This window comes from Myotis daubentonii, chromosome 6 (genome assembly GCF_963259705.1).
Source record: "Myotis daubentonii chromosome 6, mMyoDau2.1, whole genome shotgun sequence".
Lineage (NCBI taxonomy): Eukaryota > Metazoa > Chordata > Mammalia > Chiroptera > Vespertilionidae > Myotis > Myotis daubentonii.
Window position 1 is genome coordinate 82,993,931 of NC_081845.1, and position 23,240 is coordinate 83,017,170.

General features: G+C 41.5%; 1 protein-coding gene across 1 annotated transcript in view; it reads left to right on the top strand.

Moving 5' to 3' along the window:
- LOC132237266 (24-hydroxycholesterol 7-alpha-hydroxylase) overlaps positions 1-22,689 on the top strand; it is a 73,888-nt gene extending 51,199 nt beyond the window's left edge. The window contains exons 9-12 of the mRNA XM_059701523.1: positions 1,919-2,014; positions 2,873-2,961; positions 17,422-17,509; positions 20,909-22,689. Coding sequence (XP_059557506.1) covers positions 1,919-2,014; positions 2,873-2,961; positions 17,422-17,509; positions 20,909-20,980 — 345 coding nt within the window. The 3' untranslated portion in view covers positions 20,981-22,689. The remainder of the gene's footprint in view (positions 1-1,918; positions 2,015-2,872; positions 2,962-17,421; positions 17,510-20,908) is intronic.
- Positions 22,690-23,240: the final 551 nt, after the last annotated feature.

Below are 23,240 nucleotides of genomic sequence, written 5' to 3' on the forward strand. Positions count from 1 at the left end.
TTTCGTTGCTACTTCATAACTGTAATGTTGCTACTGTTAGGAATCGTATTGTAAATATCTGATATGCATGATGGTCTTAGGTGACCCCTGTGAAAGGGTCGTTCTACCGCCAAAGGGGTGCGACCCACAGTTTGAGAACCGCTTCTATAAATAATGCAGGGCCTGTTTAGACTGGGCATGTTGATATCTGTTCTCTCAGAGGGTTCCTTTGATACAACCAGCTCTCACATCTCTTTATGCCGTTTGTCAGCCTGGCATTTGCTGCTACAAGAGGCATGTCTTTTGGGTCTCCTCTCTGTTGCTAATGTTAATGGTGTTATCCAGGCCCCCTTTGACGTCTTTCTCTACTAGCTGGCTCTGTAGGCCTCAGCAGTCAGCAGCCTCTAAGTCATAATCACAGGTCAACTGCCACTAAAGAGGGCTGCTGGGTGGGGAAAGGAAGGACAGACTGCCTCCAGCCCTGCCCCCAGCTGATTTCACAACAGGCATGACCTCTGTAGCCTCAGTTCCAGCAGAGGGAACCAACACAAAGGATTGGGATCTCACCCATCTCTTTCAACTTAAAAAATGGTTAGGAGGGCACCAGCAAGCCGCGTGCTCTTCCCGGGTTTGGCTCTAACTATCCAGCTGTCCTGGCATTGAAATTATAAAACTCAAGCAACATTTAGTTCCCATCAGAGCCAACAGGGGTTCTCTTGGGCCAAAAAATAATGACCCTCTCCCCATACTTGACCACCTACTACCATAAGGAGACATGTTTTTAATTGTAAGGTGTTAATTCTAGATGCATGAACTTCGTGTTTTGCAAATATCTTGAGGACACTTGAAAATGATGCAGGGTTAAATAGATGTGGCTTCTGATGTTTGGCAATGGGAGTTGCTATTACTAGTGGCCCCACTCAGTAAAGTTGGTAGCTACCTAGTGATCACACACCCTGGGAGAGCTCTTTGCCCTGTGGTTCCTGAGCATGGTGCTGTAAGGGTGATTTTATGAGATGATTTTAGTCCTTGGCATAGCTTATTTAACATGAATGGAGAAGGATTGTGCAGACTCTTTTGTCGAAGGAATCCCACTGCTCAGCCCCACAATCACCACAGCATCCAACACAAAACCGTCCAAATAAATGCGCTGCACTTGCTTCGTCCTGTGTCTTACTGACCAGTTGCCTTCATATTCCTTCTGCCCTAGCAACTGCTGCAAGAGTGAAAAAAACAAACAAAGAATCCACTGAGCCTGTCCTGATACTCTCATGAGCATCCCCAGGGGCAGGACACCTGCCGCCCCTGTCCTCAGTGCTGTGACCAGTATCCTGTCTCAGAGTTAGATTTTTATAGAACGCTTGCTGCAAACCTCAGTATTAAACATCAAAAACTGCATTAGAATGGACCTATACTGGTTTCTGAAATTTTCACATTTTTCAAATATTTTTCCCTATGTAACTAAATATATACATTCAGTAACTGATCATCGGAATTAGAAATAAGTGCCCAAATGGTGTGGCTCAGTGGTTGAGCGTTGACCCATGAACCAAGAGGTAACTGGTTCGATTCCCAGTCAGGGCACATGCCCAGGTTGCGGGCTCCATCCCCAGTGGGGAGTGTACAAGAGGCAGAAAAATCAATGATGTTTCTTTATCGTCGATGTTTCTATTCTCTATCCCTCTCCCTTCCTCTCTCTCAAAAAAAAATCTTTAATTTAAAAAAAAAAAGAATATTTTTAAAAATAGGAATTATAAATCAGTCATTCCCCAAGTTGGAAAATAGAAATGTCTACCCAGGAAAGAGTTAGAGTTTATCACCATTGATTATAAAATGCATGTGCCTTCTCCACAATATAGTCGTAGCATTATTTTTAATGACCCAAACACTTTTTAACAGACTTCAAAAAAATGAATTGGAATCAATTTTTCTATCGTAGAATTTCACTGTTCCTTCTGGTGACCTGTTGATGTTGTCTCCATTTTGGCTACATAGAAATCCAAAATATTTTCCTGAACCAGAATCTTTCAAACCCGTAAGTTACTTCCTTCAATATACATGATTCTTTGATTTTAATTTCTTTTTGTGCCAGGAGTATGAATTCATAAATTAACCAGGACTTTGTCATTAAGCAGAACATTTCTCTAGTAACAAAGGTGACAAAATACAGATTAGATTTGCAATATAGATGGCATAACATATATAACAAATCAGATAGGCAAGTTCCTGGAATAAGCTTCAGCGACTTTACAGTAAATTTATATCTGAAACCAGCAGAGCATGTTAAAGTAAACAGGCCTTGTTCTGATAGAAGACTGAGTTCATGTTCTTCAGGCAATTGTTCTAGTTATTGGTTTCCAAGGAGCACAAAAAATAAAAATGAAGCAAATTAAAACTGTGTTCTGCTGTTTCTTAAAATTGGGGGAGTGTCTGGGCTGAACAGAATCTTAAGAGGCCATTTGATCTATTCTCTGCCTTCAGGTGAAACTGTCAAAAATAGCCTCCAGATGTATCCATTCTGCATCCAGGCGCCCTCCAACAGGGCTGTCAGCAGCTGTCTGTTACTAAATTTATCACCAAGGGCAGTTTCAGGATGGAGCGTGAGGCCCCATTGTAAATATTCTTCCTCTCTGGAGTTAGTCCTGTGGTTGATTTACATCATCATCTACATTTGCCACTTAACAGAATTCTTCTTAAACCCTTTTATTTATTAGTTATGTTCCAAAAGCATCATCGTGGCTGATATTAATAACAGGTCGGAAAAAATGACCAACAAGCCTGCAACTTTATATGCAAGGATTAGCTGTACAAGGTCATTTTTAGCCTAGAGAAATAAAGTTAAGCTTATTTATATAAGGCTGATTTGGAAAAAAAAAATGTTTTCTTCCCACAGGAACGTTGGAAAGAGGCAAATTTAGAGAAGCATGCTTTCTTGGACGGCTTTGTGGCCTTTGGAAGCGGGAAGTACCAGTGTCCAGGAAGGTCAGTGAGACAGCCGGGCCACGTTCCTCACAGAGTCTGCGGGGAGATGCTGGCGCAGAGCGGGGGAGCTCTGGCTCAGTCTGTCTTTTCTTTATCATCAAACCACAGGGAAAACCAGAGACCGTGTTTTGTTTGGTTGGCCGTTCGTATTGCACGATGTCTTTGTGAGAATGTCTAAAGTGCCTTCCAATAGGAGACCTCAGGAGAGCAAAGTATCACAGTTCCAGCTGCCAGATGCACTCAGGGTTTATGTTTCAAATGCTCAGCTCTCATATAAGGATATCTCAAAAGTCATTTGAGTTTCACCATTTTTAAAGATAAAGATAGAGGTATAATATTTCTTTTTTTAAAAATATATTTTTACTAGAGGCCTGTTGCACAAAAAGATTCATGCAATAGGCCTTCCCTTCCCCTGGCTGCTGGCACCAGTTTTCCTCTGGCACCCAGGACCCAGGCCTTCGCTGCTCTGGCCGGAGCCGCCTTCAGTCTTCGCTCTGCTGCTTCAGGCCTGTGTATGCAAATTAACTGCCATCATTGTTGGTGGTTAATTTGCATATCTCGCTGATTAGCCAATGGAAGGTGTAGTGAAGGTATGGTCAATTACCATGTTTGTCTATTATTAGATAAGATTGACTTCAGAGAGGCAGGGAGGGGGAGAGGGAGGTAGAAACATCAATGATGAGAGAATTATTGACCGGCTGCTTTCTGCATGCTCCACACTGGGGATTGAGCCTGCAACCCAGGCATGTGCCCTGACCAGTAATCTAACTGTGACCTCCTGGTTCACAGGTTGACGCTCAACCACTCAGCCACACCTGCCGGGCAGGTATAATATTTCTTTAACGACAGCCTTATCGTAGACATTTGTTGAGGGTTCAGAATGTCGCTAGCATGGAGCATAGCAGCAGCTTACTAAATGGCTTTTATTTATTGGGTTAGGTTAGTTCTGTCAGAATTTTCTTTGAGAGCTTTTGTAGTTAATCTGGCACCCAGGACTTCTCTGCAGTGTGGTGCCCTGTTCTGGGGCAGGCGTTTATCATTTAATGAAAGATATTTAATATTTATGTGTTTAAGCAGACACTTTTTTTTTAACATCTCGCCGTTGCCAGGCCCTCTGCTAAGCCTCAGGGACAGAGTAGTAGGGAAGGCAGACATGGTCCCTCACCTCATAACGCTTGCACTCTGCGTTAAACAAGTCCCATTTCTTCATTGCTGCTGACTCTGTTAGAGGATTATTGGTACCACTCTATTAGAGGATTATTGGTACCATTCAATTAGAAGATTATTGGCACCTGTTTGTAACAGAATCTCACTCAGTGGATGTACAGAGTCCTTAAAAATCATATATCAGAAAAGTTGTAGTTTCTTAACTTAAGAAGTCAGTTGTCTTTCTTGTTTGAATAGTAATGTCCGTCCATATTTGCAATTATGACTTACTCCACAGCATCCGCTCTACCCCTCCTCCTTTGTTTCGTGTTTGTAGTATCAATATGCTTTTAGTAATATACACCTCCCCCAAATGGTTTTAGTCAGTCTCAGCCAGCCATGATCATTCTTTCTCCCTTTTTAGAAGTTCTTCTAGGAGCCTAAGGGTAAGCAACTTGTTGCATAGTGTTTCCCTGGAGACGCTATTTGGCGTGGGCAGTTGGCCTGAACTGGCCAATCAGACTGAAAGGAGAGACTTTTCTTCCATGGTGAGGAGAGGGGCCCACTTTGTCCTTTCTCATCGGATGTGAACAGGAGAGCATGCAGCCCAGTTGTTACTAGCAGCAGATTCAAGTGGAACAAGCCTCATGCTGGTGTGGTCTGTGGAGGGCAGGACAGAGGTATGGAGAGAAGCTGGTCCACAGGATATCATTGTGTTACTGAACCATCAGTGTTGAGGAGTTCATCTACTTCCTGTCATGCTAGATGATAAATGTTTTCACTTTTATAAATAATAATAGAGTATATTTATTACATATAATAAATGTTCATGATTTTTAAGGCAGTTTGAGTTGAAGGTTTTATTGTTGAGAGCTGAAAGCATGCTGACATATCCACCAGGAAACTTCTAAGGTGGACACTGTAATTGAGTGTCCAATACTTTAGGGGAAGAGTATGACAAAGGAAAAAACAGTAATAGCAACACACACACACACACATACACACACACACACACACACACACACACCAACCTCTTTTATCATTTTTACTTTAGATTAGCAGTTCTTAAGCCAAGAACACATTTATTGTTTTTGTCACTATTAAGTAATAGTTTGTAAGAGCAGATCTTTTAAAAAGAATAGATATTACCTTTCTCATGTTCCTTTAGTATATATCTTCAATTGCAACTAAAGAGTTTATTAGAACCATCTTTGAAGCTGACCTAGAAATATTTTAAACTAAGGTTTGAAATGTGTGGCAATAGAGCATGTAGTATGGGCTGGTGGTCAATCGATGACTGTTGTTTGTAGGAGGATCTGTTAGGACATTACTGTGGAGGCTGATAGACATATGCTTGGGTTTGAGAGTAATGGATACAATACAGAGAATCATAACATTTCCGCTCCATCAGTGGTATGTTATACAGAAACTGTAGAAATTTTGCACTAGAAATGATTTAAATATGTTTCTATTGATTTGAGAGAGAGAGAGAGAGAGAGAGAATATCCACATGAGAGAGAAACATCCATCAGTTGCCTCCTGCATGCTCCCCGACCTGGGATTGAACCCACAACCTGGGCATGTACCCCGACCAGGAATCAAACCAGCAACCTTTCGGTGCATGGGACAACACTTGACCAACTGAGCCACACCATCCAGGTCTGCGATAGAAATTTAATCCCACAAACTCTTAGTGTAATCCCCAGAAAATCGTGCCCATTCTTAGTTTGTGTACCAGGAGCCAATTTACTTTGTCATGTACCAAACACGCAGTGAGTCAGAGAAAGTTGCCTGTAAAGTTACTGACGACCAAAGTTTATCACGAACAGTCTTGTGGCCTTGCAGCTGTCACCCCTGGGAGTCCAGGCCACTGAGGCAGCATGAGAACCCCTCACACAAGTGAACACAGAATATTTTGCTGGATTTACCAAATAAGTGCTCAGTGCTGCCATCAACTGCCAGATAAACATTGCAATGGAAGAACTGTAGTACCTCCTCCGAATAGTGGGATTTCTGCAATGCATTTGAGGAAGAACCCCCTGCTAGGCCCTTTCCTGAAGCTGGGAAGCTCCTGGGTACACATCGCCAGGGAACGCTTCCTAGTAATTCTACGGCTGGAGGAGAACGTGGCTTTGCAGGAAAACGGGAGAAAGCAGCATGAACTCCCAGACCTCTTCAGCAATGGTAGCATGCAAAACGAAGAGTCCCACTATAGTGGACATTCTCCTCCTAACCTGTCAATCTAAATGGAGAAACAGGGCAAGGGAACTTTAGTGTCGTGTGGGTGTCTCTGAGAGTAGATGATCTTGGCAGAAAGGGATGTGCTTGCTGGACCCAACCCCTGGAATCTACAGCAAGCCAGCCGCCTTGATTTCCCTTGCTTCCCATCCATGCGTGAGGATGCCTGGTGGCTGTCTCATTGTGCTAATTGATAGGGGTTAAATTCTAGTGTAAAATAGTCACGCTGGTTGTTGGCATGATTACCCCGCTTGCAAAAGCATGCTTGGACAGGAAGAGGGTATATAAGAGAACAGCTGCCGTACTTGAGAAATGGAAAAGAAGCATGGATTCCTTGGGAATAGAAACTGTGATTTCCACCCTTTTGTGTGTGTTTGGCTCTCACCCGTGTCATAGGGCAGTCCTAGGCCACGAAGTCATGGACGTGTTTTGAATTACTAATGAAAATCACACAGCTGTTGGAAAATTAATCCAAAAAGAGGTCCAGCTGATAGTAGATTGGTAGTAGTATTATTCAACCTAACAAATACCTCTTGAGCACCTGGTTTAGTATGGTTATTCTTTCCTTCAATAAATATTTATGGAGAATATGCTGTAGTTCAGGGTAGGGCTCTAGGAGTTATCTTGGAAAACAAAATAAGGGATGAAAGTCCTTCCCTCAAGGAGCTTATAGTCTATCTTAAGTCACTTTAGTAAACACCAGGGAGATTCATTCCTCAATTGCTTATAATGTAGTTGGGGAGATGAAACATAGCAATGTGGAAAACAAGTCTGCTTAACTGCATAAGATAGCACCTGAGCAATGCCAGCTGAGTCATATAATTGCCATAGGAGTTCAGGGGCATTAAAAGGGGCTTTATGGTCTAGATGGGACTAATCAATAAATGGCATAGAAGAAAGCGCACCTTTCCCACAGGCAGTGGTGTCAAACTTTTAGGAGAGACAAGAGGAAATAGTCATAGGAATGTAATGGACTGTATGTTAATGGTAGCAAGGCAACTGTGTATTTGGGGTTTGTGAGGCTCTGAGCACAGTTGTTTCTGTATGTTTATTTTAAAGATAATGTAATTTTAATAATTGTGCCCTAATGAAATAGCTTTGCACAATCTTGTATTTGAGAAGTACTATTAACTGGTCGCTTTTGAGGAGTGAGCAAACTCAGATCCCTATAGGTTTCTTGAGATGTTGCAAATTTAGTATATGGGGAGGGCAAAAGTAGGTTTACAGTTGTGAATACCCAGAACAGAGTTTATTCTTGTATTATTATTTATTAATTATTGTATTATTTATATTACAACTGCGAACCCAATTCTCCTAGCCCACATTCTGAGGAATCTATAATAATAAAAGCATAATATTCTAATTAGACCGGACGTCCTTCCAAATGAAGCCGGGGATTTGAGGGAAGCCGGGGTCCTGGGTGCCAGAGGGAAGCCTGTGCCGGCAGCCTGGGAAAGAAAGGCCTACTCTTGCACGAATTTTGTGCATTGGGCCTCTAGTTTGTCACATAAACAAATGCATCCCCTCAACTCCAGTTGTTAAATAGAATTGCATCTACTTATATAGTGGCTACTTAACGTTTTCACCATGGTGTGCACATGTCCTGGTGGGTATATAAAGCGGTGAGGATGAGGGTGGGCAGGGCAGATCCAGTTAATCCCAGGACTCTGAGCTGGGCTGAACTCTGTGAATTTGTAGCCATGCTTCTCTATTTGTTCTGCTTAACTAAGGAGCAGCGACTCACGCAAAGGCGCCGTGGGACCACTGGCCAAGTTGCTGTCATTACTTTGTTAGCCATTTCATTTTGACACTTCATTATGAGCCTAAGATTTCAGTCTGTGAAGAACAAAAGAAGCCATTCAAGACTGACTTTTGAGACTCTGGTAGGCCAAAGTGCTAAAAGAAATACTGTTATGCTCCTTTCTGAGCAGAATTTCAACATCTCCAGCCCCTCTGTGGTTCAGGATTTCTCTATCGCGAGAAAGGAGACTTTGGGCTGGTGTCTCCCACCCCTCAGTGACTGCTCTTTAATAGGTGTCTACTGTTCCTAAGAAAAGAGGATCGAGATGAAAACTACCATCTCACAACACAATATACCTGTAGTGCTGATTCCACCCCAATTCTGTCCCTGTGGAGTACAGTTCCCTAAGCCAATCCTCACATCTCATCCCTGCCCCTCCCTCCCTTCCCATATGGATGGGTTTAGGACTCAGTGGTTCTCAACCTTCTGGCCCTTTAAATACAGTTCCTCATGTTGTGACCCAACCATAAAATTATTTTTGTTGCTACTTCATAACTGTAATGTTGCTACTGTTATGAATCGTAATGTAAATATCTGATATGCAGGATGGTCTTAGGTGACCCCTGTGAAAGGGTCGTTCGACCGCCAAAGGGGTCGCGATCCACAGGTTGAGAACCGCTGGTTTGGGTGTTTGCATATGTTTTAAGCAGCACAATGAACTCCTGATGTTTCTGTTGGGACTTCCGGGTCAAAAATAACCAACCATTCCCTGTGGGATGTGAATAAGGAAGGACTTGATCCTAGAAACCTTTGGCAGCTATTTGAGACTCAGAAGGAGGCATTGTTGGGATGAAGCTGGTACCATAGAACAGAGCAGCAGGGCTACCTGGCTTCCTGGGAACATCGCCGGCTGCTGCAGTGGTCTCTGCCCGAGGCCAGCCCAGCTCCAGGCTTTTCAGATCCATAACGCCATGCATTCCCTTCAGTACAGAAACCAGTCCGATGGGGTTTTTCTGTCACGTGCAACCGAGAGCATATGAAACAATATAATTTTCTTTTAAAGAAAACATTTTTTAAAAGATTTATCGAACTCCATGAAATAATAAACGTATACTAACCATATCAGTTAATAGCTTTCTAAGTACCTTGTTCTGCCCTAACCGGTTTAGCTCAGTGGATAGAGCATCGGCCTGTGGACTGAGGGATCCCAGGTTCGATTCCAGTCAAGGGCATGTACCTTGGTTGTGGGCACATCCCCAGTAGTGAGTGTGCAGGAGGCAGCTGATTGATGTTTCTCTCTCGTCGATGTTTCTGACTCTCTGTCCCTCTCCCTTCCTCTCTGTAAAAATATATCAATAAAATATATTTTTAAAAATTAAAAAAATACCTTGTGCTTTGTAAAAGGGCTGAATTTCATTTACTTTAGTATATCACAAAGCAAAAGTAAATGGCACTTCTTAAATTTTTCCTGGAAGGTCTGAGATTTAACATATATTAAGAGATAATTTCTCTTTGGTGAGTACTTTATCTTAAGTCAATACTGGTTCTTTGCCTCCTCCTCCTCCTCCTCCTCCTTCTTCTTTTCCCTTAAAAGAAGTATCCACATCTCTAGCTCATACTAGTAGCTCCTACATATGGGAGCTTCACTTCCAGGAAGAGTAGCTGTAGCAATGCCATTGGAACAATCCTGCTGCCACTCTGTAAAACAGTGACCTCAGAGCGTGCCCTCCCTCCAGGAGCCCGTTCTGATCTTCCCAATGACATAGAGAACGGAATCTCACATGAAGGATGGCTGAGTTCTTTAGTCCTTTCCTCTTTGTCTTCTCATCTGCTTTCTCACCTCCTTTTCCCTTTTTTCATTCTCCTCTTTTTCATGTATTTTCTTCTTTTTCCTCGTCCAACTTAGCTTTATCCCATCTTCTCTTCCCATGTTATTCTGTTGGTTTCCCCCACCCCTTATTTTATATGGGCATCTACCTGCTCACTCTACCAGGTTATGTCCGCATCATCAACCAAAAGCTTGGTACCCCAGCCATAGTGTTTCCGGTACAGCTGAGAAATTCTCTGTAATTTTAGTTATGTGAGCTAAAACTAAAAGCTTTGATAAACTATTCTCTTTTGACATTATTTTTCTCCTTTCTCCTTGTCAAGGTGCTCTAGATGAGTGATGCTTAAAGTGTGACACTCCCCCACAAGTAGTAACATGACCTGTAAACTTGTAAAAAATGCAAATTCTCAGGCCTTTCCCCAGACTTACAGAATCAGAAACTTGGGGCGTGGGGCCCAGTGAGCTGTGTTTTAACAGGTCCTCCATGTGATTCTGGTACAGGCTAAAGTTTCAGAACCGCTGGTCTATATTATTTTTCCTCCTGCCACCAAATTGATTATATTTTCCTAAAAACTTTCTTAGGGGGATGAGGTTGTGGGAAAAGTACTTTCCCTTTAACTTGAGTAGCTGTGCTCAGTGATGATGCCTGTGAAAGTATGTCTGCATGCTGCCTTCTCTGCATTCCAGGGCAAGATCATTCTATTTTCATAAGCCGCAGCTGGTAGCAACTAGGAATATACTGCAGAGCCCTTGTTCCTGGCAACCGTGGCCGTTTTCCAGCCCGTGCTGGCTTTGCCCGCAATGACTCCAAGAGAGGGATTCAGTCTCGCAACCGAGACACCTAAACCTAGAGTCATCCATCTCCTCTAATCCCAGCATTCCTTCAGTTCTCTGTTACTTTTCAATGGACCACTGTTCTCCTAGATGCCAGGGCTTTTAGAGTCACCTTTGACTCCTCCCCCATTTTGGCTTCGCCTGTCCATTCCCACCTCCTAAACCAGGTCTTGTGCCTTAGCATCAGGTGATATCCTATCCCTTCTCCCTGGCTCCGTTGTCTCTTATTTTAGTCCATCTTACTCACTATATTTCAGTCCATCTTACTCACTACATACAAACTACCTATTTAATTTTCCTTAAATTGTCATCTCTGATTGCCATTCTCTTGTTAAGACTCTGGTGCCCCTAGAATTCCACTGACACCCATTGTACCCTTCTAAGCCTCTGCGAAAGCCCTTCCCAGAGGGTCCGCTCTCTGTCCCCTAACGACAGCCCATCCCTCCCGTTGCTCCTGCTATCTGCTGGGTCAGGAATGCCCTCACTCAACATGTCTGCTTATTTAAAGCCTGTCCTTCCGTCAAGGTCTAGCTCAAGTTTCACCTCCACATAAAGTCAACATTGATTACTCCAAGTTGGAGCTCGCTCTCCAGACTCCAAATGGGCCTTTCGCTTCCACCTTTATCTTAGATGGTTACCTCTCCCATCTCTCCACGTGCCTTACTAGCGATGTGAGGCCGGAGTCTGTGTTTTGTCAGACTCGGTGCTCTCGATGCCTGTGCACGCTCCTTGAACAGTTATCTACAAGTGGAGAAAAGAGGCAAGTACTAAGTATTTAAGGAATTTTCAGCATGTTTATATTTTCATGAGTTCTATTTGTAGATGTGTAATTGTTGTTCTTGTAAGTGTAAAAAATAAATCTGTTATGAGTAATAGGCCTCATTATTCTCACTGTTTTGACATTAGAAGTGGTATTAAGAAAGCATTCCTGACATGAAATAGCTCAGCTTGCTTCTGAAGAGCTTCTGTAAAAACACAAATTTATGAACCCATTTTCTTTGACATAAAAAACTTTTATTGTCGCAGGTACATATATGTTAGTCTCATATTGTAGACATTGAACAAAATTCAGTAACTTGGTAAAGGCTTGAAAACACAAGTATTTTTTTGCATTGCCAAACAATTAACTTTATTTAGTGGATAATTGAGGTATCTCTACAAGAATTTCCAAATATTTGGATTGAGCAAAAATAATATTTTTAGCACATATTATTTTGTTATCTGTATTATTAGTTCACCTTACTTAGCAAAATGTTTATAATGTAATATTACTAATTAACACTACTTTCATAATTAATACTAATGTAGTAACTAAACTAACTTAACACTAAAAATAAAAGAAAAATATTAAAGCCCCACTAATAAACAATATGAATTCATCAAGAGCCAGAATTACAGTTTTACCCACAGGAATGCAATTCTCTTTGGTGCACAGGATGACACTTTATTTTTATTTATTTTTTTAAATTAAATCTTTATTGTTCCGATTATTACATTTGTTCCTCTTTCCCCCCCCCCAAACCACCCCCCCGTCCCAGTTCCCGCCCCACCCTCCACCCTCACTCCCCACCCACTGTCCTCATCCATAGGTGCACGATTTTTGTCCAGTCTCTTCCTGCATCTCCCACACTCCATTCCCCCCCCAAGAATAGTCAGTCCATTCCCTTTCTATGTTCCTGATTCTATTATAATCACCAGTTCATTCTGTACATCAGATTATTTATTCACTTGATTCTTAGATTCACTTGTTGATAGATGCATGTTTGTTGTTCGTAATTTGTATCTTTACCTTTTTCTTCTTCTTCCTCTTCTTAAAGGATACTTTTCAGCATTTCATATAATACTGGTTTGGTGGTGATGAACTCCTTTAGCTTTTCCTTATCTGTGAAGCTCTTTATCTGACCTTCAATTCTGAATGATAGCTTTGCTGGATAAAGTAATCTTGGTTGTAGGTTCTTGGTATTCATCACTTTGAATATTTCTTGCCACTCCCTTCTGGCCTGCAAAGTTTCTGTTGAGAAATCAGCTGACAGTTGTATGGGTATTCCCTTGTAGGTAACTGAGTTTCTTTCTCTTGCTGCTTTAAAGATTCTCTTTTTGTCTTTTGCTCTTGGCATTTTAATTATGATGTGTCTTGGTGTGGTCCTCTTTGGATTCCTTTTGTTTGGGGTTCTCTGCGCTTCCTGGACTTGTAAGTCTATTTCTTTCACCAGGTAGGGGAAGTTTTCTGTCATTATTTCTTCAAATAGGTTTTCAATATCTTGCTCTCTCTCATCTTCTGGCACCCCTATAATTCTGATGTTGGTACACTTGAAGCTGTCCCAGAGGCTCCTTACACTATCTTCGTATTTTCAGATTCTTTTTTCATTTTGCTTTTCCGGTTGGGTGTTTTTTGCTTCTTCACATTTCAAATCTTTGACTTGATTCTTGCGCTCCTCTGGTCTGCTGTTGGGAGTCTGTATAATATTCTTTATTTCAGTCAGTGTATGCTTAATTTCTAGTTGGTTCTTTATCACAACATTGAGGGTCTCATTAGATTTCTTGAGGATCTCACTACATTTATCGGCAGTTTCTAGAAAATTATTGAAAGACCTTAAAAGTGCGGTTTTTAGCTCTATATCCTCCATTTCTGTCATGTTTCTTTGTCTCCGCATTTTTTATGCTTTCTTGGTGCACCCCCTTGTGGTCTTTGTGCACAATCTTGTTGTAGTTAAGCCTTGATTGTTGTTGGCAATACTGGGGGTGATTTGACCTCCAGGCTAACTGGCTATGAGAATCAGCTGTGTCTGCAGTGGGAGAACTTCTGTGCTGGATCTCTAGGGCGGTGTTAATCTAGCATTTGCCTAAGGCTATCCGGCAAATGCCTCTGTGCAGGGCTTGGGCAGGGCGGGTTCCCGGGAATCTACAGGGCGGGCGGAGCGAGCAGTTATGGCTGCTCTCAGTTCCATCCCCAGGGGCTCTGCCTCTCAGAGTCCCAGTAACCGCTGCAAACCTCGGAGAGAAAGCTGCCTTCGAGTTCCGACCGAAGCCAGACAGTCCCGCTTCTCCTGTTTGAGTCTGGGTCCCTAGAGACTCGCCCGGATCTGGAGCTCAGAGTCTGAAACTCCCTCCCGATTGAAAACAACAACCTCGCCCTCAGCCACCAGCCCACTCCGCATGCACTCCGCACCTTAGTATTTCACTTCAGCACTGCGCCTCCTCTGGGTCGGTATGCTATTCTCTTTCCTCCTAGTTGTAGAACTTCCACTCAGCCAGCCTTCCTGTGGTTCTGGATGATGTCCGTTCCGTCTTTTAGTTGTATTTTTGAAGTGGTTGTTCGAGGCAGCAAACTCCAGAGTTAACCTATGCCACCATCTTGGTTTCTCCCAGGATGACACTTTAAACAACTGGGCCACACCAGCCGAGGGTTAAGTGCCTTCTCCACTCTTACAGCTCCACCCAGCCCACTAGATCACTTAATGTCTTCTGTTGGGCACTGTCTTTACCCCAGGGGGCTGAGCTCAGGGAAGTGCACTGGTCCACAGCAAGCTAATGTTAGAAAAGGGCTAAAAGCAGTTACGAGAAAACAGGATTTGTTTGAATAAAGTGGAACCTATAGCACTGTTTTATAATTTATAAAGATACACTTAGCCAATATTTCTCTAGTGCTGCTAGGTAAACATTGAATATTGGGGAGTCACTGCTTATTCTACTGAACACAGAAGTTATTGGAAAGAGGGATCTCATCTAATTTACTTCTTGGAAGGGAGCAGTGGGAACTGGTCATTCTTGTAAGTGGGAACTTGAATGTTGACTTTCACATGTTGGTACTCCTGACCCCTCTCATCTGAATAAGAGGCCTTGATCCATTTGAAAAGCAATGGCATGGAAGAAAACTAACCCAGTGTAAAAACAGTGGACAAAAGTGAAAAGGCCATGACCTTTCCAACCTCTGACCATTGAATGTTCCCATCATTTTCTATAGTTCTATAGTTCTGTTTCTTTAGGTGCCTCATGTTAAACATTGAATATTGGGGAGTCACTGCTTATTCTACTGAACACAGAAGTTATTGGAAAGAATGATGTCATCTAATTTACTTCATGCTGCCAGGCCTGTGGGTCACCCTCCAGAAGGCCCGGTCCTCCTTGGCCCCAGAAGATGTCACTTTCTTTGTGTATATTTAATTTGGCATTGTCCTTCTGGCTGCTGGACACCCACCAGATGGAGAGAACTCTAAGAGCAGAAATGTGGAAATTAAGAGATAGACAAAACCACACACCTCATGTCCTCTGCTGTACACAAATGCAAGGATATAGAACCCATTTGAAAGGAAGTCAAAGGCCTGCATTTTTGTGAAGATTGTAGTCTATAAGGAAACATACAAGAGATTAACTGTAATATGGTAGGATATAGTAAGATTGTAGGGTAAAGACGTTAGTTGATGGATGTTACATTCCACAGAAACAGAGAAGGTTGAAAAGGTCAGGAAATTGAATCTGCTTTATAAAAGGCATCACCTTCCACCATTTATTCATGTATTCAGTAAACATTATTAGGCACCAGTACTGTGCTATGCACTGTGCGAAGGCCCAGCAATACAATTCTTCCTCCAGGAGAGAAATAACTAATAGTTGCAATTCAGTACCATAGATGCTCTGACTGGGATGTGCACAGCGAGTCATGGAAGTGCAGAGGAAGGGCACCTCAGCCCAGAGGCAAGTGATCAGGGACTGCCTCCCAAAGGTATTGAGCCTCAAACAAGGAAAGAGCTTGAAAAAGAGAGCATCGCCATACAGGGACCATCACATATACAATTTAGCAAGAGTATAGGTTTCAAAGAGAAGCTATTGGGGAAACAGTAGATCTTTAAGAACTGGCTGTGTTCTCCTATAGCATTTGGAGAAAAATAGGAAGCATCTCTCTTTCTCTCTCTTGGGGTATGTGTGTGTGTGTGTGTGTGTGTGTGTGTGTGTGTGTGTGTAGAATGATGGATTTATGATTTAGGAAGTTCACTCCAGTGCTAGAGTGTAGGGAAGTGAAACTGAAGCAGAGAGACCAATCTGAAAGCTAAGCTGATTCAGTAAAAATCTGATCCAGGAAATAAATGAAGTACCACACTGAAGGAGAAGTGGAGGGACTGGAGACAAAGGGATAGGAGAGGGATTGGGGAATTATTTAGAAGATACAGAAAATGGCCTCAGTGCCTAATTGGATATGGAGGGTGATGGAGAGGATTGAATCCATGATGACTTCCAGTTTTCCAACCTCTTGGGCTAATAGTATTCATTAAAGGCTATGACCTCTAAAAGGGTTTGAATACCCTTTGAAGAATTCAAGACAACCCACTGGAGTAAAAGAAAAAAAAAGCAGAATTCCATTTACATTTTTCTGTTTTTTAGTTTCTATTTGTATGTGTCTTATAAAGTAGACAGTAAACGAATACAGTAGTATTTGTACATAACTTTTGGGGAACTTGAGGTGCCTATAGAACATTTAGGCAATAGATTTCAGTGGGTAATAAGGGTCTAGATCAGTGATGGCGAACCTATGACATGCGTGTCAGAGGGGACACGCGAACTCATATTTTTGGTTGATTTTTCTTTGTTAAATGGCATTTAAATATATAAAATAAATATCAAAAATATAAATCTTTGTTTTACTATGGTTGCAAATATCAAAAAATTTCTGTATATGACACGGCACCAGAGTTAAGTTAGGGTTTTTCAAAATGCTGACACGCCGAGCTCAAAAGGTTCGCCATCACTGGTCTAGATCAACAAGACTGTCCAATAGAATTTTCTGTGATCATGAAAATGTCCTAATTATATACTGTCCAATACAGTAGCCAGTAGCCACCTATGGTTATTGAACACTTGAAATATGGCTAGTGCACTGAGGCACCGAAAAATTTTTTTGTTTATTTAAATTTAAATAGCCACATGTGGCTAATGGTTACCATATTGGAAAGCACAGATCTAAACTTAGAAAGAGACCCAGGCTTTCATTTAATAAGAGCTTGTACTGGCTAAGCTTGTTACATACATTTTTAAACAATTTCATCATCCCAACTACCTCACTGAGTAGAAAGTTTTATACAGGCACACCTCAGTTCCAGACCTCCCCAATAATGTGAATCATAATCTTTTTTTCCTATTTTTTAAATTTCTTTGTTGATTAAGGTATTACATATGTGTCCTTATTCCTCCATAGTCCCCCCCCCTCATGCCCTCACCCCCCTGTTGTCTGTGTCCATTGGTTATGTTTATATGCATGCATACAAGTCCTTTGGTTGATCTCTCCCTCTCACCCCCACCCTCCCCTGCCTTCCCTCTGAGGTTTGATGGTCTGATCAGTGCTTCTCTGTCTCTGGATCTGTTTTTGTTCATCAGTTTATGTTGTTCATTATATTCCATAAATGAGCATAATCATAATCTTTTTTGCTGGTGGAGATCTTGCCTTCAATTGGTAAAATCGCAACATCTGTGAAATGCAGTAAAGTGGAGCACAATAAAATGAGGCATGCCTGTGAAAGAAAAGAGTAAGGTCTTCCTTTATCCTTTTAATAGTAAAAGTTTATATTGCAAAGAAGAGCATATTTGCTCTGAAATATGTGTACTTTCTAGGTATTCTCTTTGGAAGAGAATACTTACGTACTTTTCATAACCAAGTAACACTTTTATATTTTTCTTTCAGATGGCTTGCTATGTTAGAGATTGAAATGTGTATTATTTTATTATTTTATTATTATGACTGCAGTCTTCTGGACCCATTGCCAAAACAGGTGAGTATTTCCAGAATTTTGAATAGTATGGCTTTTAAATTCGATATGAACTCTCACCCCTGCGTTTTATTTTTTGTTTATCTTTTTAAAAATTGTTATTATTGAAAGTATTACAGATGTCACCATTTCCCCCCATTAACCCCTTCTAGCCCATACCCAGGCCTTCACCACACTATTGTCTGTGTCCATGGGTTATGCATACACTAGTATATGTGTACAAGTTCTTTCATTTATCTTTTCCCACCCATCCACCCACCCCCACCTTCCCTCTGAGATTCATTAGTCTGGTCCATACTTCTATGTCTCTGGATCTACTTTGTTCATCAGTTTATGTTGTCACCCCTTGGTTTTAATTAGTAGAGATAAGCTACTCATTCCCTCTCTTAGACCTGATCTTAACAGGTGTCTAACATTGAACCAAACTAAGAAGATACTCCCTTAATTCTGCATCTAATCTATGTACTCCATCATCACAAGACCAGGACCCAATAGCAGTATTTCCACCACTTAGTGTTGGGACCTCTTCAATGAATTTACCAATGGTAACCCCTCTTCCTGCGTTATGTAAACACGGCCTTGATATTGGGCTTGTTTCCCTAGAAAGATATGTCTGTGGGTCCAAAAGTGAACCATCAGTTTTGGAGGCAGGTTGTAGCCCTTGATCCATTTATGGAAGAAAACTAACCCAATGTAAAGGCAGTGGACAAAAGTGAAAAGTCCATGGCCTTTCCAACCTCTGACCATTGAATGTTCCCATAATTTTCTATAGTTCTGTTTCCTAGACCAACAGCTCTCAAACTGGTGGGAGCATCAGAATCACCTGGGGGCTTTGTTAGAATACAGAATACAGGCCCCACCCCTAGATTTTCTGATCCAGTGTGTCTGGGGAGAAACTCAAGAATTTGCAATTCTAACAAGTCCTGGTCCTGCTGATGCTACTGGTCTGGATACCACACGTTGAGGATCACTGTCCAAGGAGAAATGCAATTTAATTCCTAAAGTTTGGAAGTCATTTTGAAAATTCTGGATAAAAGGTGCTATTTAAACTGAAGGTGCACTCGAGGGGCTATCACATAGCATTTTGTGCTTTGGTTTAAGCTTGATATAATGAGGCTAATCTATGGAGGGATAAATAAAACCCTTGGGTGACATTTCAGTAGAAATTATGTAAGTGCATAAGTGACACAGACAATATTGTATTACTCACAAAAGTGCACCTTTCAGCACTTTCCCCTAATTTCTTTTGCGGTTCTATTTTGAGAACAAGTAACTATCCGTCATGAGGAGCTCTCAGAATCCTACAACGAAACGGGAGTCAAATACCCTTCACACAGGTTCTCAGCTGAGGACAGGGTTTGGGGTTTGTTTGTTTGTTTTTAGCAAAATGAAGATCAGGGCCTGGCTATACAGGCACCACATCCTGGTCCCTGGTCCCCAAGTTAAATGTCTCATTTTTGCCCAGATGTCAACTATTTCCCCACCAGCAAGAAACAGAAACTCCTTTTCAGATCAGAAGGATAACCTTCATCAGAGTCACATGACCCCAAAGCTGGAGATCAGTCATTGTGACCAGATCCCCCGGCAAGATATTCCCAGCACTTCCTTCCTAGCTAAAAATTCTGTTAGTTGTATTTATTATATTATTTTACATACATCTTAGTTCTGTGTTGATACTACTAAGAACTTTTTTTTAAAAGACATGCTATCTCAGTTTGTCGAAAGTACAGGTCTAAGTGAATTCTCATGATCTCAAAAGGCATTCTATTTCATAAATTCTTATTCTAGAAAGAGAAAGATCAATGGAAATTATGTAATTATTGGGCCTGTGTTACTAAGTTGTAAAATGAGGTGATCAAAGAACTGCAGGAAATGACCTTCAAATGCCCATGTTCTTGTAGGATGTGGGAGGGGATGGTTGCCGGGGCATGTTCTGAACATTTTGTCACGTGCAGAGAGACCACTGGAATTGAAAAGGAATATGCTTGTCATAATAGCAAAAATCAAGTGCTAGAATCCCCAGATTAATTTTACAACAGCCCATTGTTTTATTTTACCTCAGAAGATCTTAAGAAATTCATTGAATTTCCATTCTTTCCCATTAAAAACCAAACAATAAGGAAACTCAAAGCTCTCCAGAGTCCATGGTTGGATAGCAAAAGCAAGCACATTTGTACTAATACAGTGGGGTTTTGTTTGCTCGATTGATTTTATTCTCTTATACCTGTTGGCTGGGCGGGGGGCGGGGCAAGGGAGTCGTCTCCATAGGAAATCTCATAAAACCTCTGGATTCCTGTTCTAGAAAAACACACTCCTCTTCATACACACAGAATTGTGTCTGCAATTTCACAGGATCCACAGAAACCCTGAACTCATCCTCTTAATTCCCCTGAGAGGCTCCTGGCTAAGGAGCCCATTCCGGGCCATGTTGCACTCACACTTGACAGTAGACTAATGACTTAAATTGGATCCATCTCCTCTTTCCTCACTTCTCCTCTTCCCCTCAACTCTCACGGCTGGCTGGCAGAATAGGTAGCTTTTCTTTTTCAAGTTTCCAAGCCTCAGCAACCTCTGTATTATTTGCAATAAACTGACCACCTCTCATCTCCATATACATTTATTCCTTGTTCATAACTAGAGAGAGAGAAATCAGAACATTTGGAACCCACAAAATATCCTTTTGGAAGTTAGGACCTTTGGTCTACTGTAATAGTGATTCATTTATACCACCAACATCTCATTTGCTTTTTATTTTATTTTATTTTTATTTTTAAGATTTTATATTGATGTTTAGAGAGAGAGGAAGGAAGAAAGAAAGAGAGAGGAACATCAATAGGAGAATGAAACATGGATCCACTGCCTCCTGCACGCTCCCTACCAGGGATAGAGCCCGAAATCTGGCCACGTGCCCTCACCAGGAATCGAACCAGCAACTTTTAGATGCACAGGATGACACCCAACCAACTGAACCATACCTGCTAGACTTATTGAACTAAATACTGAGCCATGCCTGCTCAGTTGGGTGTCATCCTTTAAAAAGAGCTTCCTTGCTTTTTAAACTTCTATTACATGGCATAGAGGTCTCACCCAGAGATTGTAAGTAAGGTGTCCCAGTTAGAGGCCAGAAATGTAGAAAGAGTCTTATTTGTGGTATCCTGTTTAGCCAGACAAAGTGAAGGGAGGGTAGCTGGTGAAACTGATGGGATAGCCATTAGGAGAAGGGATTGCCTTCTTTTCTGTCCCTTGAGTGGAAGGCTCAAATTGATAAGACTCATCAAGCAAACACTTCCAATCTTCTAAATGTAAATTCTGGATCTTTTAGGGATAATTATAAGTGAATAAACTGTAGGTCTAAAACTGTTGGTTTTGTCTGTCTCTTCATTTCCACATTTCTGTTCTTAGAGTTCTCTCCATCTGGTGGGTGTCCAGCAGCCAGAAGGACAATGCCGAATGGAATATACACAAAGAAAGTGACATCTTCTGGGGCCAAGGAGGACCGGGCCTTCTGGAGGGAGACCCACGGGCCTGGCAGCATCGAGACCTGAGCTCGACTAAAACGTGCTGCTGAACCTTTGCTTTAGTATTTAGTTCAAGAAAATGTCCAAACGGTGCCTGTGTCTGCGACCTCGAGAGCAGACCAAGAATCTGACACCACTCACTGATATGAAGACCCGAATACGTGGTTTACAGAAAATGTTTAAATGATCAAGAAGAGGAGGCATTTCTTAAGAAGTTGGAATTTGGTTTATGAAAAACTGTATTAGAACCTTAAATAGTAATAGTGCAATTTGAATGAAAATCTGATTACAGTAATTCACCCTGAAGGCAACATACTTAAATTTCTGTGTTGAGAAAGGCTAGCATCAAAAACATTAAATAATGATTTCTGGAAATGTGTATTTTTCTTAATATGATTCTTAACTAGCAATTGGAATTATCAAGCTCTATTAATATAATTCTTTATTGTGAACATGTCTGATGCTAAAAGTATGAGCCCAGCCGGTGCGGCTCAGTTTAGCATCATCCCATGCACCAGGAGGTCACCAGTTCGATTCCCTATTAAGGCATATGCCTGAGTTGCAGGCTTGATCCTTGGTAGGGGTATATAGGAGGCAGCTGATCAATGTTTCTCTCTCATCAATGTTTCTATCTCTCTTCTCCCTCTTCTCTCTAAAATTAATAAAAACATATTGTTTAAAAAGTAAAAGTAAAATGAAAGCTTTCTAAGACCTGTAAAGATAGGAATTATGTCTTACACTCATTTCTACACTCAACTACATCTGGGACAGCACCTTCCCTATAAGACATTTAATAAATGTATGTAGATTGATGTATTGATTTGTATGTATTTCAATTAAGGTGAAAGCACTCTTGACTCAACTTGTCTGTAATCACAGTTTAAGATACTATTTTTGCTAATGTATGGAAACACAAATATAATGATGTGTCAAGGCAGATAACATTTGGCTCCATTACTTGAGACTTATGCCTGAAGTGTTTTCTATGAAATCCAGAAAAGAAATTCTGTCATCTTCAGGAGAAAATATGACAATAATAACAGAGTGGTCAGTGATGTCATGCTTTGTCCTTTAATATTCAATAAAAAGCTGCTTGCCTTCTTCCTTTCACAGTAAGTAAGCTTTGTAGTGCATGCCATCCTCTGGATTATTTGCTCCCTGTGCTAGAATTATCTCATGGCGTTGATAATGATTGCTTAGTCATCTGTTTCCTACCAAGGAGCAGATGACTCCCTAGGAGAAAGCTAAGTACTCAGAGTATATTAACTCTTCCAGACTAATACAGTGATTTTAAAGCTTAGCTAGCAGCTTGTAACTCAGCTTAGCAGGCTCAGGGGTCTGGAGACTGAAGGGGCTGAGGAAAATGTAGAAGTCCCCAGCAGATTTGAGAGTTGCAGACTAATCTGGCAAATTCCTCTAAAGATGCCAGATGTGTTCTCAGGGAAGGCTCACAGTGAAACACTGCATTTGCAAATGATACACACTTCAGCTGAATTTGCAACCACTCAGGGCTAGTGTTTAGGTCATTATTGCTCGATCAGGATGAATGTTAGCTGTCAAGTTTATGCACTTTAAAAAAAGAATGCACCACCATTTAATTCTGCAGTTCTGTCAGTAAATGCTGAACTCTTTTGTTCCTGCTACCAAATAAAAATGAAGTTATAATCTGTGTCCATTTCTTTTCTTGGAACAAGGAAGAGTTGGTGTGTTTTTTGGGTTTTGTTTTTTTTTTAATCACATGTGCCACACTGGCTACCTCCACAGGGATGTTCTGCATCTAGATGATCTCACATTGTGTTAAAATATGATCAAAACCACATTCAGAATTCCATTCTCTTCACCTAACCGGCTCTGCAGTCACCCCGCACATACCCGCACTAAAACTTGTCACTCCACCCATAACTGATTGTCCTCTGAGGTTTTAAATCAAGACAGTCTATCTCTGGCCAGAGCCTTCTACCCTCCTCGTTCCCTCATTTATTCCCAGAACACTTACTTTTCAGCGTCACAGGGAGCCTAGTTCCCCAGCTGGCTACCAGCTTTCTTCTGCCTCCACGTCCTCCTCCACCTGATGCTCCTTAGGTTGCCTCCATCCTCATGACCTAATTACTTCCCAAAGGCCCCACCCCTAATACCATCAACTTTGGGGATTAGTATTTCAACATGAATTGGTGGGGGGCAGGGACATAGACATTCAGACCATAGCTGGAAGTAAT